The following is a 23,136-nucleotide window of genomic DNA, read 5'->3' as shown; positions in this document are numbered from 1 at the left end:
CTAATCTGGGCTAGAGATGTCCCAGTCCCTAGGAGGAGCAGCCTCCTTACCCCTCTGCCCACCAGGCAGCAACGCAACGCGCCAGTTCACAGCGTGAAAGCCCACATCCAGCCCACGAGCATCATCCCACCAACAGCATCCCATCTCTCAATCCAGTTACAGGACTGATAAGATAGAGAGTCTTGAGGATCAGGAGTTGGAGCCAGTGACAGCTCATAAATCTAGGCCTGAACATTTCATTAACTCTGCAGGGTGCTGAGCAGGCCCGAAGACTTGCAGGTAAACCATAGGAGCCACGGGAACTGCCAGCTTCCAGGGAGGCCAGGGTGCTTAAAAAGCAAAGTTACTCCACATGTAATATTTTGCAAGCAATGCTGAACACGTCCTTCATTTTAAATCAGCTTCCGGTATAGGGGGGACCAAATACATCAGAAGGTTGAAACCCAGTACTGCTGTACTGCAATAGAGTATTGTGTTTGTAGCTGGGCACCAAATATTTGTATTTGCTTTTAACTAAATCAAGCAGCAAAAACGTCCTTCAGTTGACCCATTTTCACATGCCTACAGTCAAATTCATGACAAAAGTCAAATAATAGCCCAGAACAGGTAGAACAAGCTACCTATTTCACTAAAACATGCACCAGACCCATATGATTTTATGGAACATGTGATGTCCACTTGAACAATCTTTTATGTCACTATAAAAAAAAAAAAAAAGCCTAAGAGGTGGTTGCTAGCTGTTTTCAGCCAGTTGCTCTCGAGTGTCCTGCATTATGCTGCTGCACAGCACTAAAATCTGATCAGCTGCAACTGCACCATGACTATTGCCCTGAGGCCAACCAAGAACAAACCACCCGTCCTCACAGGCAGCCAAGTATCACAGCTGGCATACAGGGGGGAACAGGACTCAAGGACACAAAACGCAGTAGTAGCAAAGTCAGCTACGTTTAGTCTATTAAGTAAATCAGATAGGAATTTGATTACCTTGTTAGGCTGTGGCTGGTCACTAGCACATAAGAGATCTCGCAAAGAGGCTTTTACATTTTCAAGGTCCCAGCACCGTAACCGTAACTTTGTGCTTGATGGGAGCAACCTCTGCAGCTTTGCTCCACTTGCAAAGGCAGCTTCACCTCCAGCACACCTTCCTGTTCACGTTTGCTCCCTCACAGCTGGACAGAACTGAACTGGGTGAAATTCGACAGGAATGAGCTCTGTAGCCTTTGTCACAAAAAGGGCAGATAAGAGACCCGAGCGGTCTCTTCTGGACTTATTTCCCAACTTAGGTATTAGAAGGTGGAACATTTGTCTTAATGGCACGAGTACTATTTTCCCCACTTCTATTTTACATAGATTTTTTGGCCTGCAATTTTCCTTCCCCCAGCTACAGCCATTGAGACTCCAATTTGCGCCAGCTGATTAAGAACATCCATTTTTCTGCTTAGGGAAAATTAGCACATCAGGAGAGTCAGCTTGCTGGAAGCGGTAGAGTCCAGCTGAAGCCTGCGTTATATTGACTGAGGTATTGTCACATCAGAATAGAAGGATCACATTTCACCAGGTTGTCATTTAGTCATTAATAAAATATCTGATCATCCTTTCTTTCTGGATACTGTGTGAGAAAAGATACAGTCCCAAAAATAAGATTATTCTGATGTCACATAATAAACCAGACTAGATAAAATTAAAAATGTAAATGGAAAGTGTTATGCCTTCAGACGTCCTCCCCCTCTCTGACAAAAGCAGCAGCAGGTCAACAGATGTATCTTTTTTTCCCAGGAGAAGATGCACCTTTGCGCATCAAGTGATGAAGGCTTACCCAGTTACTCTTGTCACTTGCTATGTCAGCACTTTCTTGGCAAGGAATATTTGTAAACAAAACCAAATTATTCCAGGTCATGAATAGAGCCCATGGTCAAAATACGATGTACCAGAACAAGCAGATGAACAGCAGGAGAATTAAGAGAAAGTTAGATAATTCTTTTTTAAAAGAGAACTACCTGAGCAAAACGGCCACATTTGAGTAGAAAAAGCTTTCAGATACACGAGCGGGAACAGGGCCCACTAGCTTCTGAAAGACTTTGACGCTAACAGAATATTTTTCTGGACTAAACCTTGATTAAATCCATCATGATGTTTAGTGAGAGCCTGATATTTGCTTTAATTGGTCACAAGACACCAAACTGAATATTGTTTTAAATCTAAACTAGCTGAATAGCATCAGACAAAACACAAGAAATCTTGTCATTTGAGAGCATGTAATTGTAATAAAAACTCCAAAATAGTAGCTTTGGCAGCTTTTCTCCTGGTGTTAGCCCAGCACAGATCCTGGCTTCCCTTGATGACAAAGCAGCATCAGAGCCAGCAGTCTATTCACAGGCAAGACCAGCCAAACCCACCCACGACTAGTCCGTCTCTCCCAGCTGAGCCTCCGAGATTGTGACTCCTTAAAATAAAACTGTATTTTATCATGCGAGATCAGGATAGCTCACAAAAACCCCAAGGAGCTTGCCACAAGCTAAGGCAGCCTAGAGGTTCCCAAAGGACAGCAGGAGCCCTGAAGCACTCACCGCTTCCACCCATGTTCTCTTTCTGCTGCACAGCAACAACACGCCTCCTCGTCTGCCACTTTCTCCTAGATACCACTAAGCATGAAAGAGTCTCTAAAATAACTGATCAGACATTGGAGACCAAGGTTGAATCACTACTTGCATTACTGGTGCGAGGAATTGACACACTGAGTTTGAAAAGCAAAACAAAAAAACAAAACACACACAGCATTCAGGAGAACTGAGCTGATTAAATTACCTGTGGCAGAAAACAAGCAAAAGGGATCAGGAGGAGGTCGTCACCCCTGCGCATTTCCGGCAAAGGTACTCTCAAGCACCAGGCTTTACTCTGTTGCAGTATCTTGGAGATCCATGCTTATTCCCACCTCCCATATGATCTTCAATGAGGACCTACTGCATCCAAGTCAGAAGAACTTTATCTCTGCGGAACCGAGTACCAGGCACCAGTACCGAGTCCAGATATTTAGCTCTACTCCAGGAGCAGAGAGGCCAGCAGCAGCACCAAAGCCAAGCAGGCACTAACCGGTGCTCCTCAGACCCCCCCCTCACGCTACAGGATCCCACTGAAGTCCCCAACGTCTCTCTCAGTCATCTGCTGCCATCTGTTGACGACTTCCCACTGCAGAAATAAATAGGTATTTCTCCTGATGCACAGCAGGTTATTCACCCGTTTTATCCTGTTCTTACACAACGGCACTACAAGCAAGGGCCATCCTAGGGAAAAGCATAAAGGGTTTTTCTGTACAAAGTTGTTCTTAGGTGTCACCCACCCTCCCCCTTTTCCCCGCATGATGGCCATCTGCCACTGTCCCATAGAGGACCTCTCCTTAACTTCCCGCTCTGCTCCACAGGTACCAGACACCTCTCAAACTAAGGCTTTGACTCAATTGCTAGTTGCAACCAGTACTCAGCTTGCAGGTTTGTGCCATATTCTCTCACCTCTCCCTGTTAATCTTTATTACCCCAAATGATAAGTTAGCTTTTGCCTACAGACATTGCTCTCCCCAGGCACATGCCCCTAGCTCAGAAAACACCCCTGAGGCTTAAAAAAGCATCCCTTTGGGGGTTTAAACATGTCTGACAGTAAGAATTTCTCTAACTCCCTTTAAAGCAGCTGCATTCTTGGGCACATCACAGTCCTGGGCCAGCTCCTCCATCTCGTTTCAGAAGTTACCTGGATCTCCAGCAGCAGTCATTGCCCAGTGGTAAATGGGCAAATTTGTCAGCAAACGGTAAATGGTAAATTTGTCAGCAAATTGCAAGCTGACATTTACTCGAAGATCATCTTAGGATTCACACTGGCTGCATTGCCTTCCACAACTGTCCAATAAGTCTCTATGCATCGCTACATTTGTTAGATACCGCAGTTGTGCAAAATGGAGGATTACAAATAGGGTCATTGGCAAGATCTTGAAAGGCGCAAACTGCTGCACTGAACCTCTCTACATTAACCTTGAAATCCTTCTTTAAGGAGAAGTTACTTATTCATTCGAAGAAGCCGACTATTCCAAGAGCAATGCCAAAAAAAATCAAGCTATTTTCCCAAACACACATCCTGGTAGTTTTCTGACTGACAGAAGGCATCTGCCCCCAGCTGCCTTCTAAACCTTAGCATTCTCCATATGAAGCCTTACGGAAATCCATGCCATAAATTACACTAGACATGGTAAAGTTTGCTGTGGAAGAGGTGCAGCTGCTGCTGTATGCTTACCTGAAAGTCATTCTTTTCACAGCTCTCTTTCCTATTTAGTAATCATATAAAAGCTGTCAGGTTGGCTCCAGCAGGACTGTGTTATGAGATAACTTCATTAACACTGTCCTATTCCAAACCAGCTGGTCAACTGAGAACATCAAAAATACTCTTACTTCAGGGGTCTCTATATTAGGGTCATCCCAATGCATTTGCGTAGTATTAAAGCACTGGTAAACTGTTTGGTACTGAAAAAGAATGATGTGTTCGGTCTCTAAAACTGGCTTAAAATGTGAAGAATATAAAATTAGCAGGCAACTTGAAGCCATAGTAAATTCATACAAGGGAAGCCTTCTTACAGCACCACTGTTCTTCTTCCATCAGATATTTGGAACGTTTGCTGTACTCGAGACTGATACAAACCAAGATTTTATAAAAATGAACAATGGAACCTTGAGGTGATCCTCAGGGTTATTTTAAGCAAGAGATACAACAGCTCAACTTGTGAGCGAGATCAGTGCCCAATACCGCAGAACTATTTCCATGAGAAGTCCAAAACATGTCTGTGATGTGAGTTTGATTTGGCAATAAATTTAAAAAAAGGAGCCAAGACATTTTTCATTTCACAACTACTCTGTAGTTCAGTTTGTAGACCTCTGTCTCCACGTGACCAAATTTCTGTCTCAGAGGATCATAAAGCTCACTTTTTGATTACTGATATTGAGGCTCACACCGATCACCCCTCAACGTTTTGGGGCCATCTGCAGTGTAGACTTTGTGACCTTTAACTGAATGTGACAGATGCAAGAAGAAAACTAGCCTTTTTAATACTTGTGCTCTTCTCAGTCAGGTTGACACTCCCTTTCCCCTGGGACCCTAGGGTGCACCACCAGAATGCGTGCTTTTAAGCATTCTTTTGCAGCTCTGTTGCTAACTACTTGTTCATCAGGGAAGAGACACATTAGGTTAAGACCATATCTGCCTGCCTAGAAAAAATTGAAGACCTGCTTGTTTAGGAATAAGCATCACCTTCCGATTTTCCCCGTAAGAAAATAACCATTCAACCTATTTCAGTTCAGCAAGTTACAAACTACACAGTTTAAAGTCTTTGTGCCTCAAGAGTCATTTCCATCCCAAGGCTTTCTGAAAAGCTTTGTGATAGAAGTAGCACCTTCAGGGCACAGTACTGGTAGTCAAACTTATCATACTTATGACCAAGGCATACTGCCAAGAAGGAAAAATGTTTCCAACTGTTTGCATCAAGGAGAGCCATGAATTCAATATAACTGCTTTAAAGCATGTTAAAATACTTGTTTAGTTTCCATATGAATTTTCCTAAAAGACTCCAAAGAAAGCAAAATAAGGCAAAGGATTTCCAACTGCAGTTGAAGGGCAATGCAATCAGCCCAGAAGCTTCCTTCCCATTCTCTACCGTCTGCAAGTAGCTCTTTGTCCACAGTCACTTACTCTGTGTACTGCTTTGAAAGAAGCTGGTGATTTTTCTGTCAAGTATTCTATGCCCTCATGTATCAGGTGCCTGAAACATACTGACAACACAATACTAGACATTCATTGCTTGCTGCCTCAAAACCCCTTACTCCCTCACTTCAAAAACAGATTTAAAAAAGATCCAAAACCAAACAGTTAAGTCTGCATGGCAACATGCAGAACAGCTGCAGAGCACCTACCCTACGCAAGATTTTGATGCTTCCAAGAACCATCAAACTAGAAATTTGAGTGAAAAAATGATTTACCCCTGTCCTTCAGTTACTCCCAACATTATAAGTTTTGAAATAAATTTGTGTGAGCCAAAAACAAGCTTCAAGCATCTTAACTACTCCACAATCCTATGTCTTACAGCTTTTTAAATAAACTTAAACCACAATCTGAAAACAGCTTCTGGCAGGGCATCTTTACTACTTAGCCTGCAGGTGAAGCTTTGGAGTCGCACATCTTTAGAGAAGCACATATCTAAGAGGTGAGCCAACCACAGCATAGAAGGGTACGTAGCTTAGAATTCCCCTACTGAGGCTATTTTGGATAACTCTCTGTAACTCATTCAAAAAAAAACTGGTAACTCTTAAAAGCGTGTTATATCCTTAGCAGAAATAAAACTTGCAACCAGGGATGGTATGTAACCCAAATGTCTGCACGAAGTCCTTAACTTGCAATATCTTACATTTGAAGTAAAGTCAGAACTTTAGCATTGTTGAACAGCTGTCTGTTACAAGCACTCTTGCAGGTACAGCTAGAAATCATTAAAATACTGACTGGAAACACCAGAGTCCATTTGAACAATTTATTAGTATCCTCTTTTACAAGTTTTAGAAAAAGAATCCCAGGATTTTGCCTCCTGTGTGTTTTCGCCTAGCCTCCTCGTGGTCCATGATGCCAGCTGAGGTTGTCAGTACTATGTACCTATTAAGAAAGAAAAAATGCTCAGTAATTTAAGTTTTGTCCTATACTCACGCAGAGCTGACAGCATTACCTAACTTCATTTTTGTACTACAACAGTTAAGATCCGTTTCTGTTAGAACTGGCCTGATATAACTCAGATCACGTTAGCAAATATCAGACAACAAAGAGCAACTCCTCTCACAAAGTACAATTTTGAAGCACACAAAGGACATTCATAGGCTTCAGCTTGCAAATATTCGCATAGTCTCAACAAGTTTTTGTACGCATTCCCACTGTAAAGCCAGTTTGGCTGTTCCAGCACTACCAACCCTATAGTTTCTAGGCATCTGCTGCTGTTTTAAGCAGACGTTTTTCTTCAGAGCAGGTATAGTTGCCATGGTGCCAGGCAGATCCTAAAGTCTGCATGTTTTATAACTCAGCGTTTTGAGCACAGTTCACTGTGATGCAGATGGGTATCTGGACTGACAACTAAAGCAACCTTAGTTGTCAGTTTACACATCTGGATCATTAGCATACTTCATCCACACAGCTTGATGACTGAGAACCTCTTGTGCCACCACCTACAAACACTCTTGAAAAAAATCTCAATATAACACCACACAGTAGTAAGCGATAGGTACAGCAAAACTAAGAAGCTTAAGGCTGCAGCTTTAACAACAGAAATGACAAAAACTGTTAATCCTGCCTTTGACAGGAGAGACTAGATGAGCCACTGAAGACTCTTCCAGCTGTGTTCTTCCAGTACGCTGTGGTTCATTACTCTTGACTTAGTGAATTTTGGGAATGAACACCATACTGCAAAATAGTAGGATTCTCTGTGTTTTGGAGGTTTGTTTAACAGAAGCCCCAAGTCTTGCATCACTTAATATCCAATTCATTTACTCACAATGAGCATGACTAAGGTAGCATGACCTACTTCCATTGATCTGGTAACTTAGATTACTCCCTCTCCACCTGTAGATAACCACCAATAAAATTAAAATGAGTTAGGAAAAAATCTGATAGTAAAAGAAATGGTGAACCTGGCTGTTTCAGCGCAAAGCAAAAATAGGTCCTTGCTAAGCAGAACCACTTTAAAACTGGCTTAAAAAAAGGCATTTCCATAGAAGTTTAACTTTTAGGCTAGTATCTACTTTCAGACTCATCAGAGAGGAAAAGCATCAGATGAGTCTAACTTAGGCAGTATGGAAGCGTACTAAAGAACTCCTTCCACACATTCCCTTCTCCAACTTGTTTTACACGGGACAGGTGTTTAACTCCTCTCCATACTCACCCAAACTGACGTGAAGGCAGTAGGTTGTTCTGCCACTTTTCCAAATCCTTCAGCTGAACATCAAATCTGGGACTGATTACACCACACTATAAAACAGAACTCCATTACAAACTGAAAGACTTCATAAACTGCATTTATATATTTGTCGTTCTAACTCACTCTATGAAAGAATTTAACAACTACAATTCAATTTTTTTTTTTGTCAGCAAAAGATTCAAGTATTAAGAAGCATTCTCCACTACTCATAATATGAAACAGGACTTTTTCCTCAGAAAAGCAAAGATTCTCACACAGCTTTCATTTCCTTAGCCTTGCCTCTCCCTCCTTGCCTGTGTGGAATAACTTACATTGCTACTGAAGCTAAATTAACAATATAATGGCTAGACCTGGAAGAGTACAAAAGTTTACTAAACCACTGAAGATAATATCTTACATCATCAAAAAAAACTGGGATTACCCAGGGATATTTTACTTGGAAAATCATCATACAGTTAGTCAAAAATACCTGTAGATTTTAAACAATGAGAAATTAAATGTGCATGAAAACCATCAACTTATTCAAGTTAATGGCATTAATTATTGACCATGATCACTACCACCATCTTCAGTTACCTCATTGGCTCCAATTAGCTTAAATATCCAGAACAAACACAAAAGTACACTTTTCTGCACTGATGGACAATGTACCAAACCAAACAATTTTTCTGTTAGTGCTTCTCCCAGTAGTAGAAATATGTTCAGCTGCACCACTCAAGACCTTCTAACAAAGTAATCCAGAGACAGTTCAAGGAACACTATACTCAAAGCACTGACACATATCATGACACCTAACACAATCCAGACTGTTAGTGCTATAATTCTCTCCCTACTACTCTCCAACAGCTTTCAGTTACAAGATTTGTTCATCATGATGATACCTTCCAGTGTATTCTGAACTATTAATTTTTTGATTTACTTAAGAATCACTTACCACTTGAATAGCTTAATTGGAAGCAATGATACATGGCAAAGTCATCACTGAACTTGATAGCCCAGCATTTTAAGACAAATGCACCAAAAAAAAAAAATGCCAAAACGTACATAAATACTTCATCTGCCCCAGCAACTTAGGAAGCACTGATATAATTAGAGAACGATGTAACTACAGAACGTACCACTTAACCTTCCCTTAACTGCAAGTAAATCCTATCTACCAGCAGCAGAAAGGCTCCTCTTCTCACCTTTTACAAGTATTAAGCATCAACTAGAAAGAAACTCAACTGCTATCCATCAACACAAATCTTCTAAAATAGCTTCAGCGTAAAAGAAAACAGGACATCACCAGGTAACCAAAAAGAGAGAAATGCAATGCGCTTGCAAGCTTGCATTCTGTGTTTAACAGAACTGTAACTAGGCAAGCACAACGTTTTGAAACTGGAAAAAAAACCAAACAAGTTAGGCTACGGATAAGATCTGTACTACTCTCCATTTACATGAGCTTTACAAATACCACCCTCTTCACAAGGAACTTTCAGAACTGGAGCAAACATGAAAAAGTCTCAGATTTAAACAGCTTCCTAGAGAACTGAACTCAGAAAGACAAATCCTACCTTGTTGAGTCTGCCTGTGAGATTGACAACAATCTTCCCAGCTCTGTGATCATCAATTATCTCAAATTCACCAATGTAACCTATAAGGGATGAGAAAGCAGATAAAATCAGATGCACAAGACTTAGCTACATACAACTCATTTTTAACTAAGTTGCACAAAACTTGTTCAAGCATCTTCATTTACTTAAGTCTAAAGCACCTTAAAAAAAAAAAAAAAAGCATCCAGATAATTTCTGAACAGTTTGTTTTTTGCAGTTTAACCCACTTCAGTGAATCTGGTGTGGCTCAAATGCACCAAAGGACCGTATGTTGTATTTAACTATACTTCGTAAAGCTAGAACCCATGTGGAACACTGGAAGGAGAATCAGCTTTTTAGAACTTGTCTCATATGTGTAGTAGTTTTATACCCTATAAGTTTTTCTTAGAAAAGAACACAGTAATCACATAAGCTTACTCACCTCCCACAATACAGTCAACAGCAAACTCACCTAAAAGCATACACACAGAACTCGTGCAGTCATTCTACAATGACTATTACCATCAACTAATTTTTAAAGTCTAAACAGAGCTAGATTGCCAGTTTAACAACATGCTCAAGCTTTTCCCAAAGATCTCCTTCGCTAAAGCAAACCAGCCAGAAACCACGAATGAGCACTTGCCATTACCCAGCAGATTTTTATTTCATTTAAACCGTTTACAGTACTGAAATGAGAGAGAGGAAACGATCTCAAATTATCATACTGGACCTCGTTTGTGATCCTTCACAGAAAAAGGTCAACTTTGTGTAGCCTACACTTACCATGCTTCATCATCACAGTTAAAAACCGGACAATTACTTTGGAGCACGGCCTAATGAGAACTTGGCGTTTTCCACGTTTCTCTGCATTATTGATGCTTTTTAGAGCATCGGCCAGAACGTTCATGCGCACCATGGTGCCTGCGGGAAAAGAGAGAAGTAGTTACGTTTGCCAGTTTTTTTCATTGACATGTTTAGAAGCACGCTTTTTTTTTTTTTTTTTTTTTTTAAGAGCTACTGTTATACCCTAAAAGGCCTAGTGTTCTCACGAAAGTTACACTAAAGTTCAGAAAGCACTTTTAGGCTAAGAGGATCAACTCATGTAGTCAGGTATGTCCAACAGGATTCAAAACCATCGTAACAACTTGGGACTCCTGACACACTGTTACTTAAACGCGGCTTTATCAACAGACACACACAGATTTAAAAATCGCTATCTAGAAGGCATAACATCAACACAGCACCTTTCCTACGTGACTTAATTTGGGCTTTAGAACTCATGAGGCATTAGTTCTTTTCAAAAAACAACACGTACATGACATTAAACATACTCGAAACAGTGCTCTCAAAAGGGCACCGGGAATGAACTTTTGCATTCTAGTGACAAAACCAAGAGCTCTCCCAGTACCACAAGGCATTACATGACTTGACGCTGTCGTGCCACTTACTAATAGAGCCAGTGCACTGCCAGAGCTACACAGGAACGTGCTCCTGACGCTGGGCCCAAGGGGCCAAGTCAAGCCATTCCCGAGATGGCCGAGTCCTGCAGCACATGAGGGGTTTTACCGCTGGGCAGCAGCCCCCGAACCACCAGCCCTCGCTAACTGCTGCCCAAAGACAAGCCCGGCCAACAGCCCTCCGCCCGCCCCTGGGGCCCAGCCCAGCCCGCCGCCCCCTCCCCCGGGCCCTGCCACGCGACGCTCGCTCCCTCAAGCCCCGAGCCTGGCGTCCGGCCGGCCTCCCCCCGCCCAGCCCGGCCTCCCCCCGCAGCGGGCCGGGCCCGGCCCGCCCGCCCGCCCGCCCGCCCGCCGCTCCCCCCGCATCTCCGCGGGGAGCGGAGCCACAGCCCGGGGGCGCTGCCCCCCACCCCCTGCTCAGGGGGCTCCGGAGAGCGCCAGGCAAGGCGCCGGCAGCCCAAAGCCGGCGGGGCCGGTCGGGCGCAGCCTCGGGGCCCCGGGGAGGCGGGCGGCGGCCGGCGCGGGGCCCGGATGGCCCCGGTACGCGGCGGATGGCGGCCGGGACCCAACAGCACCCCCCACTCACCTGTGCAGCAAGATGGCGGAAAAGGAAGGGGCCCGGCCCCCGCGCGGGCTTATGGGAAGTTGCAGGCGCGCAGGGCGCCCGGGCGCGTCTCGCGAGACTTGCCGCCCCAGTCGGGAGGCGCTGCTGGCGAGGCCCGGCCATCCCCTATTGGCTGTGAGCCGCGCCCGGCAGGCCCGCCGCGGCGCTTCCGCTCCGTCGCCTATAGCAACGCGCACGCTTCCGCGCAGAGCCGCGCTACGGCCGCTTAGAGGGGCCAAAATTAGTGGAGAGCGGGGAGCGCGGCGGAAGAGCCCGAGACGCGGCCGCGAAGGGATCGCGCAGCACAGCCGAGCCGCGAAACGTCTCCGTTTTGTGGGAGAAAAGCAGCAGCCGAGCCCTCGCCTAGGATCAGCTGTCCCTGTTGGCACCTGCAGTCAGCGAGCTCCAGGGGCGGCGCTCCCCAGACCCAGAAAGCAGCAGCTTAGCACTAACCTTTGTCGTCTCCGCCAGCTCTGGACGGGCGGTGAACCGGGGCAGCGGGCAGCTTACTCACAGCTGAGTACGCTAGCACCTCGTCTTTAAATAATGTAAAGCTTCTGGTTTCTTACTCCCCCCCTTTTTAAAAAAAAAAAAAAAAAAAGACTCAGACCTGTCTTTAACCACAAACCTGCTCCAGATAAGCACTCCACAGCTTTCCGCTATCCCTCAGCTACTGCAAAACTTGCAGAAGAGAATTACGATTACGGCACAGGATTTCAGTTCAGGTCGAAAGCAGCAGATCACCATTCTACTGTCAGTGAGCTCCGAGTTATGTTTAAACGCTGTATGTGTTACGAGGTCTCTTACGAACCTGTCTAGAAAGAGTACAGGAACATACATGGCAAAAAACATAGGAAGGTTTTCAAAGAACCAAAACGATAGCTTAAGCATCTTCACTTGCCCTTTTAAGTTAAATACAAAAAAAGTATATTTTAATCAAAACTGAACAGGCTAACAGATATCTGACTTCCCAGAAAAACTAATTTACATGATATTATTACTACAAAATACAGAATCCACAAAATAAGAACACACCTGGGTCCACATGGCATGATTTGCCTTTAAAGATGAAGTCTGGCAGTCACCATGCAAATTCATGGTCTCTAGCAAATATGTAGTGGGTGACTACAATTAAGCTTGAAAGTGTTTTAAGAGGTCCTATTTCTCTCCGAACTAGGACTGTTATGCCAGATGATATTTTACCCTGTGTTTTAACTCCATGCAAACTTCTAACAGTCATACTAACGTATATGGTGAAAGCATTGGCTATAGTTGCTGGGAAACAAAAGAAAGTTGCCTCACAATCTCGAAAGTAAAAGTTTAACAGTTCACAGTTTTCAAGCCACCTTTACAAACACCGGTAGCCAAAACCAGCATAATCCACTGGAGACTTCACCTACGCTGTAGAAAAAGGTTCCCAAATTAATCACCCCTTCGAGGTCATTTGAAGGAGCACAACTTCAGGTTTTACATATATATATAAAATCTCCTCCCATAGTGCGGGATTTCCTTATATATTTGATTTGTACTGAAGTTTTAATTGGGCCATATACACTACAGAACAGTGTAGTACTCCATATTGTGAGGATTTACATGAGGAGTCAAAGGTCTATGAGGTTAACAGAAAGCCATACCAAGACAAGTGATTGTGTTTCTGCAGAACTCCAACTTCACGTGAGAAGATGGCTCTTAGAGTATTGCAACAAAAAAAACATGCACTACTTTGTTATTAGTCTGGGGATGCAAGGGTTGACCAACTCTTCTGAAGACAGTTCTACATCATTGTTATCAAAGCTTTCATTTTATATGCACAGACTACTGTTGGAAGAAATAACTCAAGTAGAGCATTTTCTAAATAACATTTTCAATATTGCATTGTAGCATCTCCCTGCATTTCAGATCTGTTACAGATTTGACTTGTGGGGCATGATTTGTCTTTCTTCCCCACAAGTCCTTCCGTATAACCCCAGTCAGCTTTATCAGTTTTAATAAACTATGAATGATGTTGTTATAGCTCTTCCCCCTACAGCAGAAGCTTTCATTACTTATTAGACAAAAGTTTTCTATTTGCACTGGGCTATTTCAAACAAAAGATGCTTTTCTGTGAAGACATTGTGCATTGATCTAGCAATGTATAGGACTACCATGTGACATTGGAGACACACACCCAGCTCCAGTTCTTGATTAACACACATTTGCACAACTTTATGTTCAAAGAACAACTCTGAAAGAGGTTTCTCTTAAGTCTATATTTATCTATTCAACAATTACAATAGATACTGAAGAGAATTCATTTTAAAACAGTAAACTTTTAAAATGCATTAACACAGGTTTTAGCTTTTTAAAGAAAAGAGTTCAATTTTTTAAAAAAAAGGGAGAGGTCATAGAAAAGCACAAACAATTCAGACAGGCTTATTTACAAGAGAAATCTAGCCTACTCAAGGTGATTTTGTGTACAGACAACATTCATAAAACCAAATGCATTACATGGCTCCATGACAACAGCAGTTTTTAGGGCAATCAACTGCTAAGGTAACACACACCTTAACTCAGTCTCCACAGTTTCAGTGCAATGAGTTGATATTTATGCCATAGCTAAATAACTAAAAACATAGGTAATTCCAGAACCCTATTTGACAGGTAATCTGACCTACGCAGCCAAATAAGCAAACAGGAGGTTCAGTGAGGCAACGGGCTCACCGTCTGCCCCCAATTCTGGGTATGCACCCTCAGCTATAATTATTCTTCATTCTTGTTCAGGTAATTATCCTCTTCTCACAAAAATCAGTAGTAACAAGTCTCCAAAAAGTGGGAGCTTTAGAAACTTCCATACTTGCTGTAGCCACAAATCACTAGTTCATTAACGACTGGTGAAGCAAACACAATTACAAGAATGCTACTCATACATTACAATACTGCTGTTTTTCGAGTTGGGGGACTTTATTTATGGGGCCCCTTAATTTGTTGAAGACACTGAATAAGCTCCACATGTCAAAGCTCAGGATCTTTCATATGAGATCAGCTGCAGGCCGCAGAACCATCAGCAGCGGAGCAAGACAGACACAGATCCACACCAGTTGCTAGAGTGACGCTTTCACTGATCAGGGAGCCAATTAAAAAAAAATAAAAAAAGTAAGCCAGTGAGCAAGACAACTTCTTTCTATTATCTTAATTATACATTAATTGTCAAAACTGTTCCCAAGGAAACCTTTTACAAGAATGAACAGCAGTTAAGTCTTCATTCATTTTTCTTTTCCTTGTGCTTGAGAAGTTTGTTTATCTCCCTTTTTGCCATTCCAATGTACTTTGTAATGATCCCATGCTGGTTTAGTCCAGGAAACAGCAGCAAGAAACTTACTAAAGAGAAAAAAACCCAAATAACTGGAATTACTCAATACTCCTTTAAAAAGCCCCTTTCACCTAGCAATTTCTTGCCTCCCTTAAGCCCCATTAACTGCTTAAAAATAGAAAAAGGAACCCCCACACAAAAACCCCATTCACACTCAGATAATCAAAACTAACTTCCACCAGCCTCACACCTATATAAGCAGGTAGCAAAAAAGTTATTTCTATTTTGCACACTGTAAACTTACCAATAAGATAGGTGAGAAAGAGGTTGTGAACTTGCTGTCCTATCCAGGCAACCACAACAAGAGAACAAAGCATGGTCATGAAGTACTAAAAAGTGAAAAGGAAACATTAACCAAGAATCTGTAGGTAATTCAACCCCTCCCCCTTCCCTCTCCTTCAGTATCTGGCAATATTTCAAAATTTAAAACCCTTGAGGTTCACTGCTTCTTTCACAAGCAATACTCATACATAGGCATGATAAAGTTACGAGATGACCCAATCTACAATTGTACTTTTTCCATTTATTTTCGGGTTCATCAGTTTTACACTATGTCAGTTCTTTGCTCTCCACATCTGCATTACAGAGCCAGACTGTGCTATCCCGGCTGATAAACTTCTGCTTAGCACAGTACCTGAAGCTGTGTTCAGGACAGTACACAGGCCTAAGCTGACATATTACTAAGGTCTAATTTTCCAGGCAGTCAGTGTACGCTGGAAACATCTATTTTAAAGGGCTCTTACAGACTGGTTTTCCAAGGACTTACCTATCCAAAGGGATCCAATTTATCTTTAGATACCTTCAAACCAAAGGTATGCTCTAAACCTGCAACACTGCAAGTCAGAAGTCGTGTAACTGCTATTCAAGATTTAAATAAGATGCGTGACTGGCATTAAGTCACAGCCAGAACTGTTGGTTCTTGGTACAAAATACTATTTTGTTCAGCTATAACCCTTGCTAAAACACTGAAAATTAAAAAGAAAGAGAGACAGCTTAAGACAACACAGAAGAACTCCTGGAACTCTGATACCATTTTTGGCTTCTCTTCCTTCAGCGTGAAGAGACGTCTCCACCAACCAACAATTCTGCGACGAGTTTTTACCAGATTGCTGCAAATTTCATGAAATCTTTGCTGCTGCTCAGTAGTCCTTTCATTGGAGAGGGGGAGGAAAAATAAGACAGAGAGAGATAAGAATTCAATTTTCATATGAAACTTTATCCTGTACTATTTTTCTAGCAGAAGAAATTCATCTAGTATTTGTCACATTTGCTTTGCTTAGTTTAATATTTTACTGAGCATTGTAATACAATGTCTGTGTAATTTTAATCTATTTTAGCTTTTTCTCTGCACACTGAATCTCTCAAATCCCCAAAGAGCAATCCTGTTAATGCAGAAGACCACTGATTTTAATCTTTATCTGTCACCAGTCTGTACTATACCAGCTCTTATGCTGGTACATTATCAAGCAAGAACATCTACTCAGCAGTCAATTTAGAACAGATGTACTAACATTTATTTTTGATTCAATATGCAGTTCAAATAAGAGTCTCCTCTACTTCCCATTTTTATATGAGCCTTGCCTTTCTCCCAATTTGTTTCAAACGCTTGCAACCACATCTGTAAAGAGTATATGCATTAATCTTTACCTTCATCAATATTTACAGCTACCACTCTTTCTAAATATATGATAAAATCATGAGAAAGATAATTGTATTTGCCAGTATCTAATACTTCTTATTTGGTAAAAACTAGTTTAGTAGAACTAAATAGCATCCTTAATGTAGAGCAGAAAAAGTGCACATTCCCACAAAAATCTTATTTTGCTGGAAGAAAATGACCAGTAAAGATATGTTGTAGTAGTGGTCCTTCAGAAACAGAGGAAGGCAGCACATCTTACTTCACATACAGAGATTGCCAGCTTCTCACTACAATGCCTTTGTATAGGAGGGTCAACTATCCATTTGGTTTAAGTTCATAGTTTCTACATACTCAAGAAACTATTTCAGTTTGAACTTTCCTCACCACTTATTAGAGCCAAAGATTCTAGGGGCGAGAGCAGGAACAAGGTAATCAGCCAAACAGAGGAACATAACAAAACAGGAAACGCCTGAAAGAACAGATGGATCCAAGTAGTAGATCATCCTGTAGAAAGAAAACAATGGAAATGATTTCTGGATGCTCAGTCTACTAAATACTTGACATATTTAGCCATCTCTTCAAATTGGCTCAAAATTGGAAACAGTAACCCTACCCTCTTGCCCACGCGCAAAAATCTTCCCCCCCCCCTTCAAATTTGCTCTTATTACTACTAAATATTTCATTGAATCTGTATTTGCTTTAATATTACTGATCAAACTACTAGTTTCTTAACATACTAGGTAAGAAAATGCTAGAATATAGCATAGTATGAAATACACTAGATCTCAAAATTCATTATTGCTCTCCCAGAAGTCAAGACCCAGCAAACATTACACTGGCTGAGGTGGGGAGAGTGAGGGGTGCAAGACCGTTTGTGAGCAAGTGAAGTAACCAGGTAGGGTGAAAGCTCTAACCTTGTTGGGAGCTGTAAGCCTCCAATTGTGTTGTGCTCTGACATACTAACTTTGCATTTTTGACTCAAATGCAACTGTATCAGTTCTAGACAAGAACTAGCTTATCTCATGAGTGTCTTTTAATACTTAACTGCACCCTGTGTTATTTATTTGCACTTAGCAGCTCTTCCCCAACACTAAAGTAATAGAAGTACAGAGGTGACAGTCCACTGCAGGCCCAATCTTTCTATACATCAGGCACAGTGCTACATGCTGAATGCTCCAGTTCATGTTTGATGAAGTACCAATTCCAAATTCAGGATTTGCAGTAGCTCTACTTCCTCATAGTATTATTGAGCATAGTATCTTTCCTGCTATAATTACAGACAATTTATTAGTGAATGTCCTGAAGTTCACGCAGTCACACTTCTGAAGTTACTTTTCAGCCTCATTTGATTTCTACCCTTCTCACCTCCCTTGAGAACCATAAGCTTTACTCAGAGTAGCCAGAAGACAGTTTATCCCTACCTCACCTAGTTCAACATTTATGATAACTGCCCTCTTTTCTTCACTCCAAGAAAACATGCAGCTGGCAAACCTCACAACAGGTGTAGACGCTTATCTGTATAAGGCTTGTAGGGGTCATCTTGGCTGCTACAGCATTACATAAAAGCACATACAAGCGCCTCCAGCAATGCAGTTCAGTATCTCTAACCCAGAGAGGGTTAACATTCTTCCACCCTGTTGACTAAAAATTACCTACAGTCTTTCCTTCTCCCCTCCTGCTCTCTTTTTAATGAGTGCAAGAGCCAGTCTGAAAGTACCAGTTGTGTGAAGATGACTGAATTCCGCCTAAACACCATGCCAAAAGTGCAAAATTGCTAACATTTCAGAGAAGTTGGCCCAATGGGAACAAGCTTTCTGTCATAACTTAAGACCATAATAGCATTGCTGTTGGCTTAGGGAAAAAAGCCACAGAAGATAACCAGATCTGACTAAGTAGCATACAAAGGGTGAGGGTTAAATACGTATAAAAAAAAGGGAACAGCATACAGCTGAAGGTGCTAAGAAGCTACAGCAGTCATCCCTGACAAACTTTTCCAGAAAACATCACCTCTCCCCTCACCCCCAGCACTTTTTTTTTTTTTTTTTTTTTTTTTAAGAAGTCTATAGCTAAGACATTGAAAGGAAGTACAAGATCTGAGTGGGATGAGAGAGGTGTTAGTTCTTGTTCCCAGTTCTTTTTTTCTTTTCAAGAAAGTTAACATGCATTAAGGAACAGAACTTGGAGTAAGAAAGCTTCCCATTAGGTTTTTAAAGAAAACGTCTTAGTAGTTTTCTTAACACTTCTGCCACTAGCCATGAGAGCACAATGCTGGTCTATGCTCCATGAGCTACTTACAGGAAAGAGAAGGAAACAACACTCATCAGTGCAAGAGGAAACCAGGCTCTCTCCCAGCGAAGAATTTTATCAGTCATCAAAATCACTTCTCCCCATCCTTGCAATTGCTCTTCTAAGCTAGCAGTTTCTGCAGCCTACACAAGAAGAGAGAAGAAAACTTGTTATTACTAACCAGAATATCACACTAGCTCCTGTATGTGAAGTATCTAAAGAGCATATATTAAATAAAGACTGCAGTCACAAATCCTTCTGTGTATTTACATTGCTAATGATGTTGTAAATTGCCTACCATATGATGACACTGTAGCAGTGACACTTTAGCATAAAGTCAAGACTCCAGCAAAGTAGCAGCAACTCTCAACTCAGTATATTAATTGGTACAAAGACTGAGGCAACTCTCCAGTTCACTTTATGCACTTTGCTATATATATTTTCCAATGATTGTTTAACCATATGCATGTTCCCATTCTTCCTCTCCTTCAAAGCCTTTTTTTTTTAAAAGAATTACAAAACCTGTTAATATAGAGCCTAACAAAAAGTATTCTTCTATAAAGCACTTATGTCATATCCCAAATTGTCTATTTCAGTTTTCCACAATTCAGTTTCCACAAGTTGCCCAAGACTGTGACAAGGGGACCTTTACACTCCTTCCTACACCAGCAAAGGCATCACATTATGCAATTGCTCTCAGCATATCTTTTGGATCTGCTCCAGCATAAGCTGGCTGAGCAGCTGGCCCGAGGAGTGCCAAATTTACTAGTTTGCCCTCAGCGGGACAAGAGATCTCAGATTACAAAACTCAAGTAACCACAAACAGAACAGACTATTTCCTACATAGCAAGAGGTTAAAAGTCATCAAGATCTGCACATCTGCCGTGCAGAGATGTCACAGCAGGTTTAATTCTCCAGTGGATGATACACTTACCTCAAATGAGAAACCTGACACCATTTCCCAGGATAACAGAGAGAGCTGCGTGCAGCTACCATGGTAAAGCACAGTTCTCTTATACAATACCATTGTAAGCTATTTTAAAACTACACTTACAGACAAAATAGAGTGGATAGCTATCTACCTGATATGCCTTCGAGTTATCACATCTATTTCATGTTTTATAGAATATAAACCCCCATAAAAATGGAAAAAAAAAAAAGCTGCATTTCTCCAGAAAGCATTTTACAACAAACTGTTTTTCTTTATTACTTCCAGCTGTCTGCCACTAACAACACAGTCAAAAGAAAATTTAATGGGAAACAGTTTGGAATATAACACAGCTGGTAGTAGCAGTCTGCCTCTGTCAGCCTATGAGTACTGTAACTTGTTTGCCCACAGGGCCAGGTAGAAAAAACTTACTATGTCAGTTTTGTCAACAGCAACACTATTTAATTCCAAAACACGTCCACCAAAAGTGATTTGTCATTAACCAAAGAACATTAAGTTTCCAGAAACATGAACTTCCATTCTGAAGGGGGCATCTCTCTAGACCATAGAACATGTTTTTGGCAACATAGATCTGTTTCTTTTTCCTTCTGAAATTTAAAGTTTCTTTCCACTTCTAAGCTACTGAAAGAAAGCATCAGTTCTGATTCCCTCAGTATCTCCTAACTGTCCAGCTTCCTGTTCAAAAAAACATTAGTAGGCACTCCACTCAAAAGTCTCCTTTCTTTCACCCCTTCAGCCCCACGCTTTTACAGCAGTCTCCCCAGCACCCGTTGTTCATCCATAACAGAGACGGACACAGTCACACCCTTGGCCAAGGCCACCTTTTACGTGCTTTAGTTACATTAATTATCCAGCTCCTGTCACTATCTTCCTGCACCTTTTAAACATCTAAAACATAGCCAAAGTATGTCGAAACATGAAGATATGAACGTTAAACGTAAGCCTTGCACATCAGGTAAAGCGAGGCATTATTACGAGGCTGGGAGCAGCACAGCAGCAGCAGTGCCGTTTCTAAGCGCGGCGCAGAGCTGCCCTAGTCGAACTCAGGCTCCGCCAGGCCCGAGTCCATCCACGCACGGCAGCGGCAAGGCGAGCGCGGAGCTCACACCGCTAAGGCGGCGGCCGCCGCGGCCAGGCCCGGCCAGGCCCGGCCCGGCCTCCCCGACCCTCTCCCCCGGCAGGGCCGAGCGCGGCCGCCAGCCAGGCCGCGGCGCGGAGAGGCCACTCCGGGCCCACCGAGGCCCTTCCCCAGCCAGCGGCCTCGCCACCGGCGGGGGTTGATGGCCCGGCGCCGCCACCGCAACACCCCGCCGGCCCCGGGAAGGAGCGCGGCCCCTCACCAGCTGGTTGCTGCTCTTATTGTCGCCCTCCGCCATCTTGCGCCGCCCTCGCGCCGCCGCCCCCGACCGCGCCCCGCGGCGCCGCGGCGGCCGCCGCCTCTTATAGCCGCGGTCCCCTTCCCCGCCCCCACCTCCCGTCAGACCGCGGCAGCTCTGCCCGACATCGCGATTGGCCGGCTCGAAACGCAGCGCGAGCCAATCCCAGAGCGCCGGCCGGGTCTCACCGACGGCCGGTTGGCCGGTGGGAATTTGAATAGAGAGACTCAACCAATCAGCCTGCGGCATCCGCCCCTCCCCCACCCCCCCCTCCGTCGCAGTGCGACTGCGACAGGAGCGGCCGTTAACGGCCCGGCCGCCGCAGGGGCGGCGGCGGCGCCTGGGCCCGGCGGAGCCGGTCCAGAGCGGTGCAGGGTGCCGGGGGCCTGCGCCCTCCCAGGCGCTGGGCAGCACGCTGGAAAGCGAGGAAGCTGCTCAAGGGCCAGAGGCGTCCTGGGGACGGCAACCCAGCAAAAGCGCAGTCAACATCTGAGACGTAACTGCAGTGTTGTTAATGCTGCTTAGTCAAAAAATAATTGTCTGGGCTCAGTACACACCACACTGATTTCATGGTAGAGGCACGTGCAATGTGTTAAGCAGACGTTTTATTTAGCCGTCTTAATCCCTGTCCCCTTAAGACCTTCAAAGGGAATCTGTTTTTATTTTTAAAAGTCTTAGCCCTATAACATAAAAACGGGATTATCAGAAGGTATTAAGTAAAAGGCTTCTCAATGTGCTTTTTTAAAATGTTACCTTTGCTTGTCATATATAGCATGTCTTAAGAATAGTACTGAAAACGTCCAGAATGTTTCAAGACTACTAAGTACCCTGCTGCAGCTGAAATGTCAGAAATGTCACCAGAAGATCTCACTAACAGAAACTTTAAGAAAGTTGGCATGTCTTTAATAGCATATATATTTAAACTGATTGCCTTTGACTAATGTGAAACAACCAGTATGTCACCTCTAAGAAAGCTAAATCCAGTTGCAAGAGATGCCTTCAAGATTACCACACAGGAAGCAGATGAAATAACCCATAGCTCCCTGGAAGTTGCACTAGGTCTGAAAACCACAACTGACCTAGGCACCATAATTACCACCAGGAGTCTAACAACTTGCTTTAATTTTTTCATAAGCTGTAGTAGCACAGGAATAGACATGGGAGAAATGCACTAGGGTTGTTTTTTTTTTTTTTTTTTCCCGACTCAATGTCCTAATACATGCATGACTGACACATTTATGAGCTTAATCACAGCCGCTAGGATGTAACGCAACTCCAAAGCGAGGGGCAAAAAAAAAAACAACCAACCAAACAAAAAACCTGCATTACTCTTCTTCCACCTCTTCACCTCGATTCACGAACTTGACACAGAGCAGAAAGGGGACAGTGCTAGCTTTCACCTGTCTTTGATCTTCCAGAATCTTGAATGACTTTGAAGAGCACTATAAGGAATAGATACTTTACTGAACAACTTTCAAATTAATTTACTTGCCGTTCCTAAAAGCTGAGAATATCTTTGTGTATAGTTTTGCTCTTACCTCAGAAACGTTGGGTTCCACCCTCAAAATCCATTATTGCACTACAGCAAGCCTCAAACAAAAAATAATTTCATAAGAAAGTGGTGTCAGCACCAATTCTGATGAAAGTCTTTTGAGAAAGCAACGCACTGCGCTTCTACTCGTGACCATGCTGTTATTGTCGCAGCGTCCTCAGTAGGGCCAGCCAGCCAGCTCCTACTTTCATCTAGTTGGATGATTTTCACCACAAAAACACAGCAGTCATCAATAAAAAAAGCAGATGTTTTCTATCATCTCCATCCCCACCGCCAGATTCATTGATCTCCCAGGTGGTCTTTCAAATGCCAGTTCCCAAATGAGACTACAGCTCCAGCTTTTCTCCTGACCCAGTGGACCCACACAGG

At 42.9% G+C, this 23,136-nt stretch overlaps 2 protein-coding genes across 4 annotated transcripts; both read right to left on the bottom strand.

Moving 5' to 3' along the window:
• Nucleotides 1-6,542: 6,542 nt before the first annotated feature.
• Nucleotides 6,543-11,799, bottom strand: RPS15A (ribosomal protein S15a). Of its 2 annotated transcripts, XM_068908567.1 has the most exons (6): nt 11,599-11,719; nt 11,004-11,098; nt 10,339-10,476; nt 9,538-9,617; nt 7,949-8,034; nt 6,543-6,675 (listed from the first exon to the last, which is right to left on the bottom strand). In XM_068908567.1, exons 3-6 carry the CDS (start codon nt 10,469-10,471, stop codon nt 6,582-6,584), a joined length of 393 nt encoding a protein of 130 aa, XP_068764668.1. In that variant the 5' UTR covers nt 10,472-10,476; nt 11,004-11,098; nt 11,599-11,719; the 3' UTR covers nt 6,543-6,581. The 2 variants fall into 2 exon arrangements, with proteins under 2 accessions (XP_068764668.1, XP_068764669.1); XM_068908568.1 differs by lacking the exon at nt 11,004-11,098 and having other exon boundaries at nt 11,599-11,799.
• Nucleotides 11,800-13,846: 2,047 nt separating this feature from the next.
• Nucleotides 13,847-21,297, bottom strand: ARL6IP1 (ARL6 interacting reticulophagy regulator 1). 2 transcript variants are annotated; one of them, XM_068908566.1, is made up of 7 exons: nt 21,180-21,297; nt 18,900-19,033; nt 16,989-17,108; nt 15,996-16,113; nt 15,210-15,294; nt 14,825-14,973; nt 13,847-14,713 (listed from the first exon to the last, which is right to left on the bottom strand). In XM_068908566.1, exons 1-6 carry the CDS (start codon nt 21,213-21,215, stop codon nt 14,855-14,857), a joined length of 612 nt encoding a protein of 203 aa, XP_068764667.1. In that variant the 5' UTR covers nt 21,216-21,297; the 3' UTR covers nt 13,847-14,713; nt 14,825-14,854. The 2 variants fall into 2 exon arrangements, with proteins under 2 accessions (XP_068764667.1, XP_068764666.1); XM_068908565.1 differs by having other exon boundaries at nt 13,847-14,973.
• Nucleotides 21,298-23,136: the final 1,839 nt, after the last annotated feature.

The sequence above is a fragment of the Struthio camelus genome, chromosome 15 (assembly GCF_040807025.1).
Source record: "Struthio camelus isolate bStrCam1 chromosome 15, bStrCam1.hap1, whole genome shotgun sequence".
Taxonomy (NCBI): domain Eukaryota; kingdom Metazoa; phylum Chordata; class Aves; order Struthioniformes; family Struthionidae; genus Struthio; species Struthio camelus.
This window is presented reverse-complemented; position numbering and strand designations above follow the sequence as displayed.

Coding starts and splice junctions, on each gene's coding strand:
- RPS15A (XM_068908568.1), bottom strand. CDS start 10,471: ATGGTGCGCATGAACGTTCTGGCCGATGCTCTAAAAAGCATCAATAAT. Junction 8,035..9,537: donor TCACAGGCAGACTCAACAAG/GTAGGATTTGTC, acceptor TCTGTTTTATAG/TGTGGTGTAATCAGTCCCAG. Junction 6,676..7,948: donor CTGCCTTCACGTCAGTTTGG/GTGAGTATGGAG, acceptor CTTTCTTAATAG/GTACATAGTACTGACAACCT.
- ARL6IP1 (XM_068908565.1), bottom strand. CDS start 21,215: ATGGCGGAGGGCGACAATAAGAGCAGCAACCAGCTG. Junction 16,114..16,988: donor ATCTTTGGCTCTAATAAGTG/GTGAGGAAAGTT, acceptor CTCCAATGAAAG/GACTACTGAGCAGCAGCAAA. Junction 14,974..15,209: donor CTTTCTCACCTATCTTATTG/GTAAGTTTACAG, acceptor TTTTCTCTTTAG/TAAGTTTCTTGCTGCTGTTT.